Source organism: Calliopsis andreniformis, chromosome 1 (genome assembly GCF_051401765.1).
Source record: "Calliopsis andreniformis isolate RMS-2024a chromosome 1, iyCalAndr_principal, whole genome shotgun sequence".
Lineage (NCBI taxonomy): Eukaryota > Metazoa > Arthropoda > Insecta > Hymenoptera > Andrenidae > Calliopsis > Calliopsis andreniformis.
This window is the reverse complement of record NC_135062.1, coordinates 11,624,350-11,646,051: the sequence shown is the minus strand read 5'-3', so window position 1 is coordinate 11,646,051 and position 21,702 is coordinate 11,624,350. Positions and strand designations below refer to the sequence as shown.

Sequence of the window (21,702 nt, the reverse complement as noted above, 5' to 3'; positions counted from 1 at the left end):
GTAATTTCAAACGATTCGAGGGAAATATATCTCAAATTTCTAAAAAAATAGTAGGAAGAAAAGTAGTACTTTAAAATATCTTTTAAACTAATACCTCACCACAAAATACCCAATATTTTTTATAAACAACAACGAACTGCATCAACTAATTCATTAAAAAATATCTAGACCCACTCCAATTTCCCGCAATCTAAAAAATTCACATACATACGTATCCCCTGAAAAATATCGAATTAGTTATCCCAATAACAACAACAAACGCCAACAACAAAAAGCTCACTTCGATACAATTCGAACACGACAAGCAGCTAGCGCAAATTCCGCTTAGACCTCGATCAATCCGTGGAACAAAATTACACTTAATTAATCAAGGAAAACGGAAAAGCCCGCGTGAAACCCAAGGCGACCGGTTATCCACGAAATTGGTCGTTGCATGGGAAAGGGACGAGAGGGGGAAGAGGGGAGATTTTAGCAGAGAGGGGATAGGCTCTTACAGAGATTTATATGTAGGTTCGACAGGCTCGCGCTAGCCACTTGCGAATCGCGTTCGCCAAAGCGATACTAAAACCTCCGTTCGACAGTCCCCGCTCCAGAAACTCCCTCTATCGACGATCTAATCGGATCGTTCTCCTTTCACCTTCGATACAACTCGCCTGAGACTTCGGCCGAACCGTGGAATTACTCGCGCGACACGTTCAGTGAGTTCCAACAATTATCGCCTATCTCGTGACCGATACATAATCCAACTTCAGAAGTTAGCGAAGAGATCAGAGGCAACGAGGGTTCACCACGGAGACCCTGATGCCCGTGCCAAGTCGGAAGCGCTGCCGAGGACGAACGAGCGATAGTATCGCTGAAAGTTCAAGGCCGAAGCCGTGAAAAGGTCGCAACCAGCGGCAAGCTGGATTTGAACGCGGAAGCATTGGGTGCTGGAAGTGCGTGCTCGCCTGGATGATACTGCGCCGAATGATTGGGTCATAGGGCAAGAGTATTCAGAGCAGAGGTACAGTGTTATGTATGTCGTTTCTGTCGAGTCACTTTTTCGAGATATCGGAGTTTTTTAAAGCTTCTGGGTTTGATACTGTCTTCCAGATTTGTGTTCTCTTGAGCCCTTATTTATGAGTACAGAAGCTCTTTTAGGGCCCCTTTCTGCTTACTGAAAATATGAATTTTAGATTCTATAGGGTGATCAATTTGATTAGAAATCTTCTAATGAGTGTTAATAATAATAACAGTCGAAGGGCTTCCAGTTAAACTGATCACCCTGTAGATGTTAAATCTTGGTTGTGCTATTGGTAACGAGCTAGAATCATACACGATTTTCCTATTTGCTTCTAAAATTAGGAACCCAATAAGACTATCCTAATTACAACCTAACAAATTAGTCTATTTCTGTGTATATTAATCTATAGTCTATTCTTTGATTCACTTCCACACATTATCTCAATATCCCAGAAAATTTCTTAACCCAACTCATCCAGAGAGTCTAGAAGGCACGTGCCTCGCGAATGGGTTATCATCAACTCGAATTTCTTAAAAACGTGGCCTAGATCGTTTCATCTCACACTCACAAATTTAAGTATCCCAAATATTCAGTGAACATTCCCTTGGCACATGCCTCGATTAGTATTCAAATGCAACGATGAGCTAGAATGAGAGGAAAGTGGCCGAGCTTGGGAGTCGAAGTTGAACAACAACGAGTTAAATCGTTTTCGTCTTATTCAGGAAGAAACGCGTCAACCTCCCGGCAGTCTTAATGGAAAGCTCGTTCCTTGCAGGTAGCTGGAAAGAGAAGACAGAGGAAGGAACGGGGAGTGGAAAGAGGTTTTCGAAGCTCGCAGAGAGAGATTGGACGTCTCTGTATCGGATTCGCTCACGGCGGGCTTTAACTGTCACCTGATCTCTTGCGGCCGAAGGAAATTCGACAGGTGAGTGAGCGAAGCCGCGGAACAATTTACCCGTGAATCGTGATCCAATAAAACTCGGACGGAACGTTTGAGAAACAAATCGAGCGCGTGCTCGCGAATCCATTTGACGAGCGACGCGGAATTCGATCTGAAATCTGACAAGAGAATTGACCATGGAACAATTGAAACGCGTTTCGCCGAGGATCGTGGATGTTTTCTTTCGTGCTCTCGCTAAGATCGGACGGGGGATCGTTTGAAGGATAAAGAAGCTGTCTCTTGGGTCATACTTGACACAGTTTCGCTCCATTCACGGTTTGATGATGAAGCGAACCGTGGTGCTGTTACTAAGGCTTTCTTCTTTGTTTTCTATTACGTGGCCGAGGAAAAGAGCGAAAAAGGATCGATCCCCCTCGTCTTTGACGCGATATAATTTCCGTGAAACTGGCCGTGAAATCGAAATCGATTCCGGCACTCGTCGTCGCCGGGGACCGAAAAACGAGGCCGCCGAATACGAAAGTCATTGACACGTTTCTATACGCGAGCACCATGCGACACCAGATACGCTGCCAAACGCCTCTGACACATCTCTCGCGCGAAATAGTTTACGAGCTGCAGCCAGAAATAAGAGTTTCTTGAACTCCGCCGACATGTTTTCAATTCGAAATACGCGACACACGAAATGATCGATATGTCTCTGAACGCGATAAGACTGTTAAATACTTGCCAGGAAGACATTGAGGGCCACGTAGGATGATAAGCGACTTAAAAATATGTTCTCGATTTGAGTTATCACCATTCGACAATCACAGATAAATTTGTATTAATCTTCGTCGCGATAGGGAGCATGATTATTGAGATTTGCCACTGTTGGCACGAAATGAGTGTTTACTTTTTAAATTACACACATTAAGTAAAATTATCTACTGTAATAATTAAAATTGTAAGTAGTTGATATCGATTCTTTACGATATGCAATGTCATTCTTAAGTAGTACATGTTTTTATTTGAATGAAATTTAGAGATCTTGCCAGTGTCTAGAAAATGAATAACTATCAATGGATGTGATATCATGGAATGGCTACCACAATCAGCTGATTTAAATTCCACCGATGAAATGGACGAAATGGATCGTAAAATACGAAAGAAGTATCTAAATTCAAAAGAACAGCTGTGCACTTATTTGCAAGGACTCAGAAAGGAGATTGAAGAAGAAATTGATAGAAATTTAAATGGCAAATTATGTCGAATGGCTAACACTGTTATTTCCCAGCAAGAAGAATGAACAAACAATATAGTAATTAGTCATTTTGATCCATTTGCTGATAAGAATCTTGGCATATAATAGTTGACAGACTTTCACCACAATAAAGATAAACTATTTAATACTCTAAAAATGTGAGTTAACAGCATTCCTCTGCACTTTGATATGACGATGTAAAAACTAGAAAAACGCAACAGAGTTGCAAAACTCGCGATATAGAAACGTCATAAACTTCATTATCTCGGTAAAAAATGGCTTACACATTAGTTAAAGCCAATGGTATCGCAAAGATAATGCGGAACCACCTTCACCAAGGACAGCTGTCTTGTACTACTTGTCTGCCAAGGCACGAGAGTCGGAACATAAAACTTTTATTCATGCAACGTAAGAATGAATCAATTGTTCTAAAAGAATGTCACAATATCTCTGGTTGCAAGACAAGATAGAACAAGCCATATGCTTCTATTTCTTTTATTTTATTTTTCACTGACGTTCGAAATTTTAAACTCTAATTTTATATTCTGAACTTACGTTTTATTATTTAATTTATAATAATTTCAACCTTATAAGCTTCAGTTATAATACAAGCTTAAATTTTTGATGCTTCTAACTTTATATTTCTTTATCTGTTGTAGAACTATGATAAAATTTCTGCAATTCCTCATTTATTACTCTGAAAGGTTGCTTATCGTTAAAGTCTCAAATATTACCAGAAATTACATTTATCCATCAATTGGAAAACCTCTACTATGTAGGTCGCTGAACATTCAATACCGATTACCAATTCACCGGAGTTCACACGTGTTACAGTCGTCCTCTCCAGCAAGTGCAGTATATCATTCGACTTATCTCTCTCACGGTTTTACTTTTATGAATTTTATCACGCAAAGCCAGCCAATAATGACACAAGGCCGTGTGAATTATATATAAATCCAGTCCTTGAAAAAAATACGTAATATTGAAAATCCTAGTTCGTCGTGGTCGAAGAGTGACAGAAATATGAGGTTGTCAATGAAATTTGTATAAATTCCACCGCCAAAGCCTCGTTTAGATTAGTCAAGTTGCTTGAATTAAAGCCACTCGTATTCGAGTAGCTTGATGTCAAGTTTGTGTTCACATGAGTCAAATTACTTGAATTCAAGCTGTCATACTAACGACGACAGAAGAGGTGATACATTCTAGTTATTTGATTATGTGTCTTCCAAAGAAAAAACAAGATATGCACTTTTGACAGCTTCCTTGACGTTCACGTGCTTATCGATATGCTTGAATTTGATAGAAACCCTGTACGGTGCAGTACACTGTACACATGAATAAAACAAGTTATGCCAAGTACATGAAGAAGTCCAAAACGAAGCCACGACTTGTCGTAGCCAGATAAGGTATTCTAAGATCATTCATCGCTAGCCATACCTTGCCTCTCAAAACCTTTCTTATAATTTGTCACTTTGAAACCCTGACAATATGAATACACTTTCAAGTCGAGTAAAGTATCGCGTTGAAGTTGTTCCAAATCATTTGCTTTCGAGCCACTCGAATTCAAGTAACTTGACTAATCTGAACAAGGCTTAACAATCGAAGCAGCACCGAGGAACGTCGACAGTTCTATCAGACGACACTTCGATCGTGTAACTTTCCCGCGGTAAGCCGAAACTCGTATCAGTAATGGGCGTCGATCGCGTCGTTCCTCCAACTCTGCCAGTATCTCCAGGAGAGCACCTTTTTCTCCGAGTGTTTCGGGTGTTCCAGCCGATTTCCAATGTAAATTTACAAGCCCGTGGCGGCGGTCTGGCTCCACTCGCGGCTTCGGTCCCCATCGAATATTAATGCGCGCAAGGCTGCGTTTGACCCATTCCTTGGGACCCGATTTTACGAGGTCGCTGCTGCTCCATCCAAAACGAGAAAGAGAAAGACAAAGCAAGAGAGACACGACCCCATGTCGGTCCAGTTTCAAAGAATATCTTCGGTGACAAACTCTTCTCGCTGCTTTTTTCTTAACTCCATGTCATGCTTTGACGAGTCTGACTTGTACACTTTTTACAATATTATGAAAGAAAATTGAAACTCTCTGTAGTGTAGTGTGGTCTGAGTATCACCCTTACTCAATTTTTCTACCAACACTAACGCCAGGCCCACACTGCAGAGAACTGTTCGCGAACACTTCTCGAGCAGCTTGCAAGTAGTTTACAAACGAAAGCAGACCTGATACAGCGCTTCCCAAGCGAACATTGTTCGCTGTTCGCTGAGGAGCTCGCTATTTACTGTTCCCAAAAATGTCTACACTACTGACGAACACTGTTCGCCAACAGCAGTGTGAACACGGCATTAGAGACGTCGGTGATCCGATGTTTGTCGCCGAAAGCTGCCAAACGACCGAACGAAAACAGGTTTTTGGAACTGTTGGCGTGGGTGGTGGTCCCTCGGTAGATTGAAAACTTAATTACAGTGTGGACGAGGAAAACTCGGGTGTCACGGGAAATTTATTCTTCGTTATTACGATCGCTGGCAACGCTGTTAGCGTTTCGAACTCCAGACTGGCTCTAGGATTTACGTCTGATTCTGTTCGTCTTCCTGAGAAAGTTTCAGACTTCAGAAGTTCTCGTGGTCATTCTTTAATGAGCCTTTTACGAAATTTGTCTGCCTAGGTGGGGTAAATCTTGGATTTAACCTTTCAGGGAAGAAGGGACATATAGGGTGATCAATTTAAATGGAAACACTCTAATGGATGTTGCCAGCACTTAGAATGCTAGCAGTAAATATATATGCTGTCAACGCTCAGAGGATTTCTAGATAAATTGATCACCCTTTGTTTGTATTATATTTATTTTCATAATTATGCCTGTTTTTTAATTTTACTGAGCGTTGGAGTCAGTTGCCCTCAATGCTTATGAATCTAATAAGATTAATGCTTGGTTTCATCAATGACAAAAAAGCAAGAAAGAAGAAGAAAAATCGTTACCGAGATAGGCCAAGCAGCGATCCTATCGCTTAAATACCTCGGCCCAGGACGGTTACCAAACAACATAAAAAGGCTTTTCGCTTTATTAACAATTGAAAGGGTCGATGGGTCAGCTGATCAACCGGCTCGATTTTTAAGCGACCTCCTTCGCCCGAACGGAATAGCCATCGGCAACCACGTGCAGCTCGATAAAGAATCACCATGAACGACCTTAATTATAAAATGGAGCTATATGAGCACTTGAAATAACTGAATGCTCACAATTTCGCTTGAAAAAAAAGCTTCACCGAGTCTGTCTTTCATTTTAATGAATTTGAATAACTCCGTGGGTCGGAAAAAAATTATATATTCTGAACCCTTCGTCTCTGGGAAGTACGTAAATCCAGTTTGAAATTACACTCGAAACCTGAGAGACGTGGATATAATATTTCGTTTCTACGTGATTCATTCTCCATAACGCCCGCCACGTGTTGATTCGCAAATGAATGACACACGAGATAAAACGAAACACCGGAATTAAATCGTTTATCTGACGGACATTATTACGTGTAATTCCGCGTGCAGAGTCTACAGACGCGAATGTTAGCGGAATGGCCAAGGAAACGCGTACCCGCGGCGTCCTATTAATATTCTATAAGGATCGAGTCCGCGAAATAGGTGAGACCAGTGTGCAGCGAGCCCTCCTGAATTTACATTGGAGATCGGTCGAACGATACAAAGAAAAAGCGAAGTTGGAGAGCCATTGGAATATATCGAATGACAGGAGGGAATAACGCGTCGCAAAACATGGAATTTATGCTGAGAGGACATTACTTGAAATGAAATGAAATATTCGATATTCAATGCACTTCGTTCATTTCAAGAATCACTGTCCAATGAATGGTAAATTAAAAATCGGGATTCATCAATAGAAGGAAAAATAAAATATGGTAAGAAATTACACGACGCACTCAGCGATCCAGAAAACAGCTGAAAATTAATTGCAAAAAGCTTGGAGGAAAGTGGAATTTTTTCTGAGGAAAATTTGTACAAGATCGATATGGCGTTTTATTCACAATTTCAGTCTTGTTTCAATAAATACGTACAAGCGCATCTATCGAAAAACTAACAGATTTAATTGGCAGCACTGATCAAGTCAGTATGTATGTTACGTATGCATACATACACGTACCAGTATTCTACAAATTTAATTTTAATAAAGTTCGTAGGACTGATCTTGCAAAAATTATTCTAAAAAAAAAATAGATCGAAACAGAGAAATGTTTTCTCTATATCTTTCTTTCGTCCAAGGTAAAACGTATTTGAGTCGTCAAGAAAATATTGATCTGTAAGACCATCGTTTCCATTAGCTATGATTCTTAAAATTGTCCATGGAAAATTCACGCTAATCGTCGCTCGTGATATACGATTCATGTCCTTTGTGCGTTCACATATGAAAAAAGAAGGAAATCCTGATAAAATCAGATGTCAGAGGGGCCATAAAAAATTCCTGTACGTTGGATAACGACGACGGAGCCATATATTTCAGGCTCCATCGATCGAGGCTCTGCCAGGCAAACGAGTACGACGACACTGTCCAAGTATTTAAAGTCGTTTAGCTGCCAATTAATTGTGCTAATAATTCTGTCGATAGAATAATAACGCAGGGCCGACCAGTTCGATAAATCGGGCTACCTCGAGCGAACGAGCAAAGCGCCTAGCCACTACACTCGATGCGCAAAACGATCACGAAATCAGCTTTGCAAACCTTTCGAATCTTCAATTCTTCGTGTGTAACGCTTTCTTTTCACTTCACGAGAGCTACAATGGCGAAACGATGCCACGACGCGTTCGATGAAACTACAGAGGCGTACGGTTATAATTGCGCTTTTGAAGCACACATGCGAAGCTATTCGCGGGGATATAGGCAATTCTGTTCCTGAAATTGGATTCTGAAACTTGAAAGAAACGAAACTCGAACATTTTAAGCAGTAAAAAGTTTGAAAAGTTCAATATTTAAAACTTTCAAAGTTTTAAACTTTAGAAATTAGAAGGCTTGAAGATTTGGAAATATGAAAGTTTGAAAGTTTGAAAAATTGAAAATTTAAAAACTCGAAAATTTCAATATTTGAATATTTGAAGATTTAAAAAGTTACAAATTTCTAATCTCGAGTGTTCGAAATTTCGATTGAAAATTTGAAATCGCTTGACATCGTGTGTTAAGTATAACACAAGGTGAAACTGCTTCGATAGGTAATCGAAGGTTATTTTAAACCCTCGGGGTTTAAAAATAATTTTCATTGCAGTGTCCCTTCTCTGTCGGCTGAAACAAATTCCCCGAAATTATCAAGCTGCAGTATGCTGTCCCTCCCTAAAAAACGCTAACAAGGGGTTCTGCCGGATAAAAACGAATCCCGTGGACGTTTCTTTGCTTGTCCCAATTAGCCAGGGACACAGCCGAACATGCATTCAACTGCGTGCGATTAAGTAATTGCCAGCGATAAGAAATTAGCATGGAACAGGCATTACGTTGCTCGATCCTGCCCGACAAAGTTAATCTTTAATTTATGCTAACCGTTATTGCCTGGCGAGACTAGCCTTTAATACTGCTCACGCAAAACTGTTCTCGAAATTGTTTCGTGGCTGAAAGGATAATGCGACTACTGGCCGAGAGATAACACGGTCATGCAGCGTCGCATGAAGAATGTTAATGACAAGTCGAAACGAAGATCGATTGGCTTCGGCAAACTGACATAGAGACCACGATCGTACAGGATGCTTCAAGGAAAATCCAATCTTGTTACATGCAAGCTTATTCTAATTTTTTGTCTACAAATAGTAAGATCAATTATAGGATATTAGTACCTGCACTGAATTTTGCATATTAATCCTGGAATGGCACACTGTTTTTTTAGAAAAAACTAATGCCACGTGGCCTACTGAGTGTTTCAGGTTTAGAAATTAAAAGAAATTAAAGAACATTTTTATTTGTGATTATCTTGCAGAAATTGGTATCTTTCTGAGTTCATAAAAAACCCTAATGTGCCACTCTAAGGTTAAGATAGGAAAATGAAAACAAAACTCGTTATACTTAATCTCTAAGTGACATAAAATATGTAATAATTTACAGTAAATTAATTATTAGCGGGATTGAAAATTATTAGTAGAATTTATGAATAGAAGTTATATCTTCTTGAACGCCCTGTACAATCAGTAAGACTTTCACTTGAATAATTACCTGCCAAAAACTGGCAGTAATATCGATTCTCCAATAACGAGTAATCCAAGGGAAAGTGCGATGGCAATCGATAAATAAGAAAATTGAAATTCGAGGCTGGAGAAATTGAATCGTTATCGAAATTACATCTTTTAACTCGATTTCCTCCCCGATTTTTCAGCTCTGATACACGCATTATTCGGAAACAAAAGCGAGTCCCGTTTAATCAATGTCAAAGACACACTATTTATGCACCTAAGATCAAAAGGTCTTCGAGTTGTAGCCTCGCTAATTCCGCGCTGTCTCGATAATAATTCAAAAGTCCCTTCTAATTATTTTCACAATTACGACAACGTCCCCGATATCAGTCCCCCTTTCTCTCTCGCTCCCTTTGCTCCGATCCCATTCTTCTGCTTATCTCTCCGCTGCTCCTTTTCAATGCGTGAAACTGTTTCCGCAATCGCGATGGAACTTCACCGACACTTGACCTACTAAAGTGTACTAAGTTTATCAAGGAGCACGCACAACTGGTGTTTTATGCGATAGGTACGAAAAGGATGCAGATAACGGGTCACAAAGCGGAAAAAACCCGCACTGCGAAAATTCACGTGAACTGATACGATTGAAATGTTGCGCGTATCGAATCCCTCGGTCACGTGGTACCAGTCATCAGCATCAGAGGAACGAAGACTGAAATCTCTGCTTCCTTCTCTCTCATCGATGAAGAAGACAATCGAGGTCCCAAACTACAGCAAATACCCTACTCTAATGACCTTTGTCACAAGCGAACCATGATTTCTCCAATAACATCTAAATTTTTAGAAATAATCGCGGTGATGTATAAACTTGGTTCTTGACAGTTTATCAAGGGTAAGAAATGACAATACAGAGTGGGAAATAAATGATTATTTTGATATCACTATCAGAAATTTCGGTCTTCTGAGGAATATGAATATTACTTGTTTGTATCTAAGGTAAATGCTAAAGATCTTGTCTTGGAAACCTGAGTCAGATGCTCTCCAAATTAATGCCTTTGCCACAGAGTGCTCCAATTTAGTCTTCAAGCTCTTCCTATCTAGTTTTGAAGACACATAGAAATCAAAAAGGATGAAACAGAAAGCATCGTTGTCCTACCAGACTGGAACTACTTATAGAGAGAACTCTTGTTTTTGGACAAAATCCTAATCTATTAATACCTTCGCACAGGTTGGAAATTCAGCCACCATTCCAACCCCTCACCCCGAGACATAAAATGATTTCCATACAGAAAAATATTTTCAAATCTCCCAGAAATGGTCGGAGATGGCACCGACAGCCTCCTGAATTCCCAAGTCCGAGGAAAGATCCTAAGGCGAAGGGATATTTCGTTGGGTATTCCAGTCGAATGATTTTGCCGAATAATTTCAAGGTGCATTGGCAAACGTCCGGTCGAGAACGATCTTGTTTATCCATATCAGAGGCGAATTGAAAGCGATAGAAAGGAACAGGGGTGGCTGGGGGGTGGATGGAGGGCTATCTTCGAGGATTAGGTTGTACGCGGACCGCGATGACGCAAAGGAAAATATTGGCGGCGCAGAAGTCCGTGTATGCGTCAACAAAAGCAACAGCAGACTGCCGATCGACTTTCAGAGCTGTTTCCGCGCAAGCTGCGCGAGGGCCCCTTTGGGACGCGGAGTGCACTCGAACCTCGATCTCTCTTTTCGATTTATTCTATCTCGAAATGTGTACACCATACATATGGCCTTCTTCCCGGACTTTAAAACGCCCCAGCGCTTGCTCAGCAGAAATTTTCCTAATGTCGAACCATCAACGTGGCACTCTCGTGGAAAAATTCGAGCGCGAGTCGATTTCCTCTGAGAAACGTGAATACGCTGTTTCTCCTGAAACTTTTGATTATGCATTCACTACTGTGCAGAAGTATTTCGACACTTTTACGTTATTGGAAATGTGGAGGTGTCGAAATACTTATACGCGGTAGTGTAGGTCGAGGACGTTAAAATGTTGTGAACGACTTCCGGTAATAAATGCAATTCTGAATAAGTGCAATTAATCGTAATATGATTCGTATCTCCCGCGAACCTTTCTGTATATACATACGCATGTTTTTCATTGTTCTTTACCGTGTTGTTATCGTTCAATGAAGTCAACACGTGAGCGACGAGTTTTACGAGCGTGCAAACGTGTTGCCGAAAACAGGAATTGTTTAAGGGAGGAAAAACCCTGGTGTCGGGATTCCCTGGCATAGGTCAGCGTGAATGACGAGGGAAACATAAACATAAGTAATCAGATAAGCCGCGGAAAATTTGGGTAAAGGAAAAACTCCAGTCTGTGGGGAACATTTTTCCTTCTACGAGACAATTGATAAAAGCTACGTTGATTGGAAAAAGAGAGGATTTTCTGGAAAGAAGCTATGTAATATTGGAACATTTTTAAGAGGAATAATACATATATTATCTCTGAATCAGCCAGTAATTTATTCAGAATAAAATGTTACAAGACTGGCAAGAGAACATTACAAAAATGAATAGGGTGAGAAAAAATGTAATGAGTACCGTGAAACGAGAAGAAAAAAGAGAAACTTAGAATACTAATTGTGTATCAAACGATAACCACAATGTTCCAGAACTCGTTAATGGCATCGCGTTGCCCTGCAATTTGCATGCAAATATGTCGATACTGGTCTGAGGAACCTCTTTCACTCTTCCACCTGAATAATTCCGACATGAAACTTACATCGACTTGATTCTGCCACTTTCAAAGCAAATCAGTGGTCCCTAAGCATCTTAGATCTCAGAGAGAACTGATGCAAGTTAAATAACTTAACTAAAAACAGTTCCAAGAAAAAAGAAATCTATAGGAGGAAAATCCTGTCTTTAAAAATCCACAGAATTCTGAGAGAAGTCTGCATTTCCTATAATTCTCAATTGGAGCGCATTTTGCTACGTTCCTGGTTTGAATCATCTTTTGCGCCTCCAGTATAGCAAACGGGGAACGCGAAGTTTTTATTTACATTCGCTGGAACGATGCAAAGGCTCGATTGATTTTTCGCTCGGCTCGCCGCACTGTGTTCGGCGATGCCAAGCTCCACAAGCGAAACGATACTTTATCAGAGGAGTCTGGCGCGAAATGCCAGTGATTTTGAGAGCACGAGACCTTATCGTCTTTAACGCTCCGCGACGGCACGTTTCATTGAGGTCGTCGCGCTTCCGAGGTTAAGTTCGACTGATACTCCCTGGGTCTTTCCACAGGGAACGTTTGTTCTCCAGTATAAGCGAGGGCATCGTTCTAAGTCGTATCAATATGCCTTGTAAATTCTTCTCGAGTAATCAGTGACCAGTATTCGACAGATAAACGCAATCGCTATCAGGAATTTGGATATCGATCTACGCAAGATTCTCCGCCGGTAGCAACGACATGCAACCAACTAAGTGCTCGATACATTGTATGATTTCCTTTTTTTTCCTGCTTGTTAAACGGTCAAAGACTTTGGAAGCAGAGAGCTTTATCTCCTGAGCAGATGTGCACGATATCGGTTGTTTACATTGTTTGTGAGCTAATTAAATTGACTAATTGGTCCATATGTTATTGTCTAGATCAATGAACATTTTAAAAATAGAATAAAAATAATTTAAACTACCTTCGGAGAGTTTTTCATTTGCTATTGTTGGTATCAGAGTTGTCGTACACTGCTTGATTAAACAGTATACCTTGCGTCCTGAAATGACTCACTGTGACGAATAAACTTTTCAAGAATCTTTAATTGTTGAACCTCTGCTTAAGCAATTGTATGTTTTTCCAAATTTTATAATAGTATGATCATATGTAATATGTAGATTGTAAAAATGAAGTTAGAATACCAGGCATAACATTGATAAAATTTTGTTTATTACAGGAGATCTAAAAAATGGCCTATCCATGGTATATTGGGATTTTTATGCTTGTAGGTAAGCAAAAATAATTTATTGACTTCTGTTAATTGGTTATCATTAGAAATAAAATTGTATATTAAATAAAGAATAATGTTTTAGTCTTAGGTCAAACATGGGCAGATTTTAAAGTTTCCAGCCAAGATTTAAAAGTTCACTTAGACACTCAAAGCCATTTTAAATTGTACCTGACGTAAGTATGCACCAGTGCAGGTGAAAATTATGTATAATAAAAGACACCAGAGTATGGTCACTAACTGGAGCACAAAGATTTCATTGTTTATTATATAATCTCTATTTCATAAACTGAGAACTGAAGAGTTGTCTGATGCAACAGTTCTGCGATGGAAAATATTGGAATGCGTTTATGTTTTATGATAGTTGTTAGTCTTATTGCATTGCATTTAGGAAAATTTTAATCTCAGCAGAAATAACACTGATATAGCAATAAAATTGCAATATTTCATACAATATCTTTCAAGTGTACTCAATTAAGATAAACCTTTATTGTGCCCCATGGTGTTCTACTGCGCTGTCTAAGTTCCATTGTTATGATTCACAAGTACGATACAATAAAATGTAATTTCATTACAGAGAAGATCTATCTGAACCTGTGTTAGTCAGGCTAGACGTGCAACATACAGATTTAGTTGCTGTTGATCCTTCTAATTTCAGTGTAATTGAATATGATGTAAAAATATGGGACATATTTGTAACAGGACTTAATGCAGGTCATTCGACTGTTGGCGTTAATGTCACTCCTAGTAACATTACAGAGTAAGTATTTAAGAGTAATATAGTACAAAAAAATCATACTTTCAGAAATTTTGAAACTGGTTTAAATACTTAATCCGTCATTTTTGTTTTTTAAATCTATGTAAATGGGAGATAGTAAAACGTAGATACAAATAAAAATAAGGCTATGTTTACTTACAGCGGGTAAAACAAACAAAAATAAATATGAAGTTAAGAAAATTGACTAAATTAATTCCTGTCTTCCCTTCTCTGACATTAAAGCAATGAGTAATGATCTATCAGAAAACAAAAATATTTACTTTCACAACAATATTCTAAAAGATCTTATCTATCACATTATATTTGCTAACATTCACTGACAGTTATTTGTAGAGATAGCCTCCTGACCTGCACTAGTCATTGGTTCTTAAACTTAGAGTTCGGTCAGTCTCTGCTCGGATTTTGAGCAGACTACTTCCTACTGCTACAAAAATGTGTTAGAATCAGTTTCTAGTAGAGAATGTATTAATTAATGTGATCTATAAATTATTTTAGTAAAGTTTTTAGTGCAAGCAAGTGTTTTAATATATACATTGTGAAATATAATAATAATAAATCATTAGATAAATAATTTATATTAAAGAATAATGACAATCTTTAAAGTGATTCTAATTCCTGAAGACCAATTGAATAAAATTGATTTAAAGTAAGAGGAGGCTTAACGAATTTTTAGTATTTTATACACTAATTATGTTTCAGTACTACTTGCAGAATAGTCATCTTACTGATTTTCTTTGTTATACTTTTACAGTTTTTCACAGGCCTTTGTCAGGGTTACTGTAGAAAAATCAGAAATTCTTTACCATATAAGCACTGTCGTAGGATGGATATACTTTTTAGCATGGAGCGTAAGCTTCTATCCACAAATATACAGCAATTACAGACGCAAAAGTGTCATAGGTTTAAATTTCGATTATTTGTCGTTAAATCTAGTTGGTTTTATCATGTATGCTCTGTTTAATTGCGGCCTGTATTGGATATCAGATGTGGAGGTATGTTCAATACTAAATGTTGTAATTAATATGCTTATTTCTTATGCACAAATAAATATACAACTACACTTTTCAGCTCGAATATTTTAGACGATATCCAAAAGGTTTAAATCCTGTACAAGTGAATGATATATTTTTTGCTTTACATGCAGTATTTGCTACTGTGATAACTATTATTCAGTGCTTTATTTATGAGGTAAAGAATCAGTTTGTTAACTCTCGCATTAATTTTGAGAACTGTAGTAAGTATCAACAAATTTGTTAACTTTTTAGGTAGGCACTCAAAGAGTATCTACAACTGCGCGTATTATACATGGAATATTCACAATCTTTATACTAACTTCCGTGATACTAGCAGCGATAAAAATAATAGAGTGGCTCGACTTTCTGTATTATTGCAGTTACGTAAAATTATGCATAACTTTGATAAAGTACGTTCCACAAGCGTTTTACAATTATAAAAGGAAGTCCACCGTTGGTTGGAGTATTGGCAATATATTTTTAGATTTTACCGGCGGTATTCTGTCGATGCTACAGATGATATTAAATGCATACAACTACGGTAACATATATGAAATAAAAATGGAACAACCATTTGACGATTTCCAAATTATTAATGATCGTTTTTTTATTAGATGACTGGGAAAGTATTTTTGGAGACCCAACAAAGTTTGGTTTGGGATTCTTTTCAGTAGCGTTTGATATATTCTTCATTATACAACATTACGTTTTGTATAGGTACGTACAACCTTCATTCTGTTCTATTTCTCATCTACCATTTCCCAATTAACAATACTTACTACCTATATTATTTAAATTTTCCAAGAAGATTTTAGTAGCTAATTGTGTTTAAAAAGTACAGTTTGTATAAGAATAATTGCATGTATTGCACACGCAAAAAGTTAACTATTTGCATGTTGTAGCATGTCTAACTGAAATCTAATTAATATTTGGTTGTTTAATAATATCCTGAGAACGAAAACCGCAGAATTTTTTTTCACATAAACATTATTAATGAGGCTTCAAATAGGAATCATAAAAAGCTATGAATGGATTGAGAAGCTAATATGCATATTTGTGTTATAATACACATACGTATACATTTGTATAGTGATAAGTATATATGTACATATATAACAGTATAAGTTATTTACAAACATGCAAATGTATATGTATTAAAACTTTGTACTGACTACTTGTTACTTGCTTAAATACTATGCAATTTAATTCTTACAAGTGCATATACGCTTATGCTATTGAATATAGTTATTATATATTTGAGAGGTAGAGAAAAATTTTGATTTTGCAGATTTATCACTGAAAAGATGATTGACCTCAAAGACAGAATATAAGCATCTCTCATCATCCCTATTGTATTAGAATCACTTCACTGCCATGTACATTTCTTATTTTCCTACATTGCACTAGCTTGCACAATCATAAATTCTTACAGAAAAAGTCCCACAAATGCCTCGAGTGATGAAACACTTGCCAAAGAAGATTCATATAACGAAGACAAAACGGCAATGTTGAAAGATAGATGTTGTTATTTTTGAAACAGTATTTAATATTTAGGATGCTTGAATGTATGGTATTATATCAACAGAAGATTTACATTCCATTAGAAAGTTTTAGGGAGCATAAGTGGCAATTGAGATTATTTTTAGCCATTTTTTAATACTGAATCTCTGTTGGTTGTTAATTATGAATAAACATAGGAAAAAGTAGAGATACATATAAAGATGGAAACTATTATATGTAGATTGACAGTTTTTCTATGCAATCTAATATATAGATGTCTTTTTTTCTACATAAAAGAGAGACAATTGATTTTATAGTAAGCTAAATAATTCTAATAAATTATTTGTGTCAAACGATATTTTTACGAATACAATAAATTATTATTGTCTGTGATGTTATGTCAAGATTAAAATATGTTGAAAGCACGTGGTGTTGGTGATATAACGCAAAAAAAATGTTAATTATTGTCTAGTTTAGTATATAGATTTTAACTTTTTAGTTCAATTAGTAATAGATACTTATACAAAATTTTGGAACATCTTACAACTATTTAAGATTGGACATTTTTATAATTATACTGGTGTTGTAATAAAAACTGTCTGCATGTTTTTGTGCATTTTACTTTTAATTCATGAAAAAAATCAGAGGACAAAGTCATTGAAACAAACTAGTAAGTGTAAGTTGGTATATAAAATGTACCATGGGTATCGCAACATTCGTGCATGTGGAATGAATTTAAAATTATCCTTAAAAACATGGGCAAATCATTGCATACGAAGTAATTTAGAATTATCATGTTGATGCAAATGTATTAATATGCACTAGCTGTAATTATTCTATAATTAAAAGATATACATAACTGGGATTGTTGTATTCAGTTTTTCCAGTAAATTTTTACTTGTTTGTAAAAGATCTTAATAAACTCTTATACGACAAGAAAATATTACTGACTATTCTAAAAACTTAAGCAAAAATGTTCCAATAAAATATTTATACTGAACCAGTCTCAAATCTTAATGGTATAGTAACATTATGCTTTGAACTAAATCAATTATTCCACATTACGATTGATAGAATGTGTATGTGTACTGGTGTATGTGTGTTGTGAATGTATGTATGGAAAGAATATACTAACAATATTAATTGAACTAACATTAAATAACAAATGAATGTTAATCATACTAGTTGAAAAAGATAATAGTATAAAAGCAGTATGAATTGTTAAAAAAAATATAGTTTCTTTGCCTTTTTTTTTTTTAAAGGAAAAAGTATTATGTACATATAGATTATTGAAAATTCCTTTCCACAGGGATCGTAAAGACTACGTTGAAATACCAGGTAGCAGTTATGAAACATCACAAGGAGATGCATAAATTATGCTGGATTTCACTATTCCTGACTGACTAATTATATATAATTATATTAAAGACCAACAACTATTAATCTATCACTCAAACGCGTAAAGGAACGCAGGAACAAATATAAAGGAATATATTGTACTGTCATCGGCAGTCACAATATTTAATTTGAAGAAAATTAAAAATTCACTCACCGAACGATGTAACATATCTATCGATGGGAATTCCAAATCCATTTAAGCGGATCCAAAAGTCACTGTACTTTTATGTTGAGGCACAACAAAAGACCGATCAAATCACATCTTTTCGTTACGAAATTTTACACTTTGCACGCACAATTCACACAAATTTTACATAACGCGAATGGAATGTTGAAACCGCCATGATTTTTAAACTCTGAAGAAGTATCGCAATTTTCGACTCAGTTCGATATCTCGCACAACTACATACTGGCGTTGATCTCTACAGCACTGTATATATATATTATGTCAGACCAATAGCCTATGGGTATGTTATTACCACGTGACTTCTTTGAGCTTGCGCAGAACGCAGAACGTGTTGTTATACGAGGTTATCAGTGTAGTTCGAGAAAGAGGTAAGTTCACTTTATATCAAATTTTATGAAAAATGAGATATTACCACTGAATGAAAGTTTGAAGGAATAGTATCAAAAATTAATATTCTATATGTGATATCATATACGTTTCCAAACTTAAATAGCTTCGATATAAAACATAACCTCCTTTGAGAAAGGCTTATTTATAGTTTTGTTGCATGTAGTTTCAATAATATATACTCTACTCACTATTTTTGTATCACTTATGCAGAAAAGAGCTCACGTATAACTAATTATATATTCGTGTTTCAGAATGAATGGACCTTCGCTTTTACAAACAACACAAACTGCCTTGTCGCTTTGCAGAAGTCTCAATTGTTGGACAGCAGCGATCACCAGAAAGCATAGAAGGATATATAAGCTGACGTATCCTACATATCTAATTCAACCAGATGGTAGTAGCATTCAAATACATTATGATACACCAAGAAGAATAATCACACTGCCTTTGAATATTGAGACTCTTTCAGAGGTGGATCGTCAAAAGAAAATAGCAGCACGTACACCCATAACTAAAGTGAAAATAATTGATGAGATTGAAGATGACTTTGATGAAAGCAAATATTTCAAAATCAGAAATAAACAATAATTATAGTAATTTTATAGTTTTGTATAGATATTTAATTTATGTATAGAAAATTTTAAACTCCTATTTAATAGGAAGCTGCTGTATCATGTCCACTAGTGATTATAAATATTTACACTGTCTGTAAGTTATGTAATAAATGATTCATTCATGTTTCATGTTCTTTACTACAAGTAAATAGAATATTAATGATACAGAAACTATGAAAACACTCTCTGTTGTAATATTAATTACAATTTAATAAAGATACAATGCAATAGCAATTATGACTTCCTTTACTATTGAAAAATAGCGAAATTATGAAAATTGGTACGAATATTTTTCGTAACTGCTAGTATATTAAGGAGCATGTTAAAATTATTGATTGTAAAGATCACGTATTAATGATAATAGTTGGCAAAAAACCGAAAATACATAAGTTGACAATATCATTGTTCAAAATATATTCTTAAAATATTCTGTGTATAGTATAATATTGTGTACTCACATTTGTTTCCGCGACTCAATCCATTGCAAAGTGATATGGACCTCATAGTTACAAAGTTCCTCTTAACATAAAATGGTGGAGAAGAATTAGCCTCCTATTTTCGAACTTCTTTTTAAAACCTGGGCAATAAAAATATACACATTACAATTTAAATATTTTTTTCTCATAATAGCTATACATATAGACAAGTATTAAAATTAATTGAACTCGCATTTCGTTTTATTGTCCCACGTGAAATAAAATAGAATAATGAAAGTTACATTCGGGACATTAAATTTATGCATGATAAGAAAATGGCCGCGACAAGTACTACAAAAAGACTACAAGACTACACCGATTGTATAATGCAAAATATTAAAAATTTACTTAATTTACGTTTTATTGCATTACTGCAAGTCAAATTACATATTGTAATAAAAATTACAAGAATTACCATGCGATCTGTTTGACAAAACGACGTATTTGTATCCTCTCGTCTCAGATCCTTCTTTCCCGTGTAATAAACAGAATTTTTTCATAAAAACACAAAAAATCGAAATATCGAAGTTTCAAGAACTAAAACTGAGTTGATAATTAAAAAATCAAATATTTGTTCTACGAAAAAACGAACGAAAATTAGAAAACAGTCTTGGCGTCTAAACGGGCGGGAAGAAGCTGCTAGAAGCGCGATTATGCGTGCGCGGTAGCAATTATGTGACTAGGCGCATGCGTAATAGAAACCACGTGACCATGTTCAAATATTTGCACATTTTTCAAATATGATTTTTCCATATATGACATGTTGATTAATTGAATAAAACAGAGGATCACCATTTTTGTACAATTATAACTTTTCATTTGACAAACATCCGTAATAGTTTCCTGTTAGCAGACTTTCTCTGACATCTGTATCAACAACTTTTTGACGTGAGCATTAATCGCAGAAAATCATAGAAAGAAGCTACTATTCCGACGGTGAAATACGTCAATGAAATGAAATGGACGAGGCGAAAACATTAACAACAGTAAAGATGGAAAGTGATGCTTTCTATAGTTAAGGAAGAAGATCCTCGAGGAGAAAATTAATTTTTGTCGCCTTTGTAAAGAGGCTTTAATATTAAATGAAATGTACGAACTTTACGATTAGTAAACTCTACGTTTAGTTCAGCGATTTTTTGCTGTTCTTTTTTATATTGTTTTAGAATCGCACTTTTGTTCAATATCCTCTATTATATAAATCATTATTACCTCTATGTATATCAGTAGACTTATCATTGCTCCTAAATAAATGAATAAATAGTGTACCTTTATACGTTGTATATAAGTATTATAATGGTTAGTATCAATCAATCCTATTGTGTGCGCGAAAGTGAATTAAAATTCCTTTCTATTGCCAAGAGGGAAAGACAAGACTCCATTTTTAGCTTCAATAGAGTGATATAATATTTGGTAATGCGTTGTCGACGTGTAATTGTGCGGATGCTTTCGATGATGGTGAAACTCTTTTGTTGCGACACTCTAGGAAAATTTCGCGGCCTCTATTGTGCAACAGTATACAGGATGTTCTAAAGTGCATGGTACAACTCCGGAAAAAGGAGTTTCCCCCACCCAAATAGGTACGAAATATGAAATAATAAAAGCTTAACATTATTCGCAATATTTTATCAATCAATTCTTTCACTACAATTCCAGAATACATACAAACACGATGAAGAGGTGCAAGACAAATCGTACCATTTCTTTTAAACCATCCTGTATCGCCTACGGGTTGTCCATAAGGTGCCAAATACGCGCTAAGAATTAAGTAACAAACCATCATGTAGACGTCGTTTCTTAACAGTCGCGGGACGTAAACAATGGAAATTTCTCGAACATTTTGAGACATTCGTAAAGATCTTATAAAACGGAGTGAAAGGTTTCTTTCAGTCGAAAATGCGAGGAAACATTAGACAGTATAAACAGTACAGTTACTGTCGATAAACGACGTTAAATACACGAAGTTCGTTGAAATGCTGGAAGGGATGCGGTAACGGAGCCTTACGAAATCTCATTGAACTGTCCGGCGATAGTAAATCAATGTGATTGTCGATAATGCCCCTATGAAATGACGGTGGAGGGA

At 36.4% G+C, this 21,702-nt stretch overlaps 2 protein-coding genes and 1 long non-coding RNA gene across 8 annotated transcripts in view; 2 read left to right on the top strand and 1 right to left on the bottom strand.

Moving 5' to 3' along the window:
* The window catches only part of LOC143181706 (uncharacterized), a 203,523-nt gene extending 183,258 nt beyond the window's left edge, over positions 1-20,265 (bottom strand). Inside the window, exons 1-2 of the long non-coding RNA XR_013002329.1 lie at positions 20,038-20,265; positions 19,605-19,723 (exon numbers count right to left, since the gene is read on the bottom strand). This is a non-coding gene — a long non-coding RNA (uncharacterized LOC143181706). The remainder of the gene's footprint in view (positions 1-19,604; positions 19,724-20,037) is intronic.
* Ctns (lysosomal cystine transporter cystinosin) lies at positions 582-18,160 on the top strand. Of its 6 annotated transcripts, XM_076382200.1 has the most exons (10): positions 582-1,003; positions 1,779-1,928; positions 13,216-13,267; positions 13,352-13,442; positions 13,844-14,026; positions 14,796-15,036; positions 15,113-15,232; positions 15,310-15,598; positions 15,672-15,774; positions 16,490-17,422. In XM_076382200.1, the coding sequence occupies exons 3-10, from the start codon at positions 13,228-13,230 to the stop codon at positions 16,590-16,592; spliced, it is 1,170 nt and encodes a 389-aa protein (XP_076238315.1). In that variant the 5' UTR covers positions 582-1,003; positions 1,779-1,928; positions 13,216-13,227; the 3' UTR covers positions 16,593-17,422. The 6 variants fall into 6 exon arrangements, with proteins under 6 accessions (XP_076238315.1, XP_076238323.1, XP_076238330.1 ...); XM_076382208.1 differs by lacking the exons at positions 582-1,003; positions 1,779-1,928 and adding an exon at positions 12,442-12,534; XM_076382215.1 differs by lacking the exons at positions 582-1,003; positions 1,779-1,928; positions 16,490-17,422 and adding exons at positions 12,631-12,765; positions 17,867-18,160.
* Mrpl55 (mitochondrial ribosomal protein L55) lies at positions 18,280-19,380 on the top strand. The gene is made up of 2 exons (XM_076382243.1): positions 18,280-18,510; positions 18,784-19,380. Exons 1-2 carry the CDS (start codon positions 18,419-18,421, stop codon positions 19,118-19,120), a joined length of 429 nt encoding a protein of 142 aa, XP_076238358.1. The 5' UTR covers positions 18,280-18,418; the 3' UTR covers positions 19,121-19,380.
* Positions 20,266-21,702: the final 1,437 nt, after the last annotated feature.

Excerpts from the sequence above, each read along its gene's own strand:
- Mrpl55 (XM_076382243.1), top strand. The coding sequence starts at position 18,419 with ATGGGTATGTTATTACCACGTGACTTCTTTGAGCTTGCGCAGAACGCA. Across the intron at positions 18,511-18,783 it reads CAGTGTAGTTCGAGAAAGAG|AATGAATGGACCTTCGCTTT; the intron begins GTAAGTTCACTT and ends TTCGTGTTTCAG.
- Ctns (XM_076382200.1), top strand. The coding sequence starts at position 13,228 with ATGGCCTATCCATGGTATATTGGGATTTTTATGCTTGTAG. Across the intron at positions 15,037-15,112 it reads ATTGGATATCAGATGTGGAG|CTCGAATATTTTAGACGATA; the intron begins GTATGTTCAATA and ends TACACTTTTCAG. Across the intron at positions 15,599-15,671 it reads ATTAAATGCATACAACTACG|ATGACTGGGAAAGTATTTTT; the intron begins GTAACATATATG and ends TTTTTTTATTAG.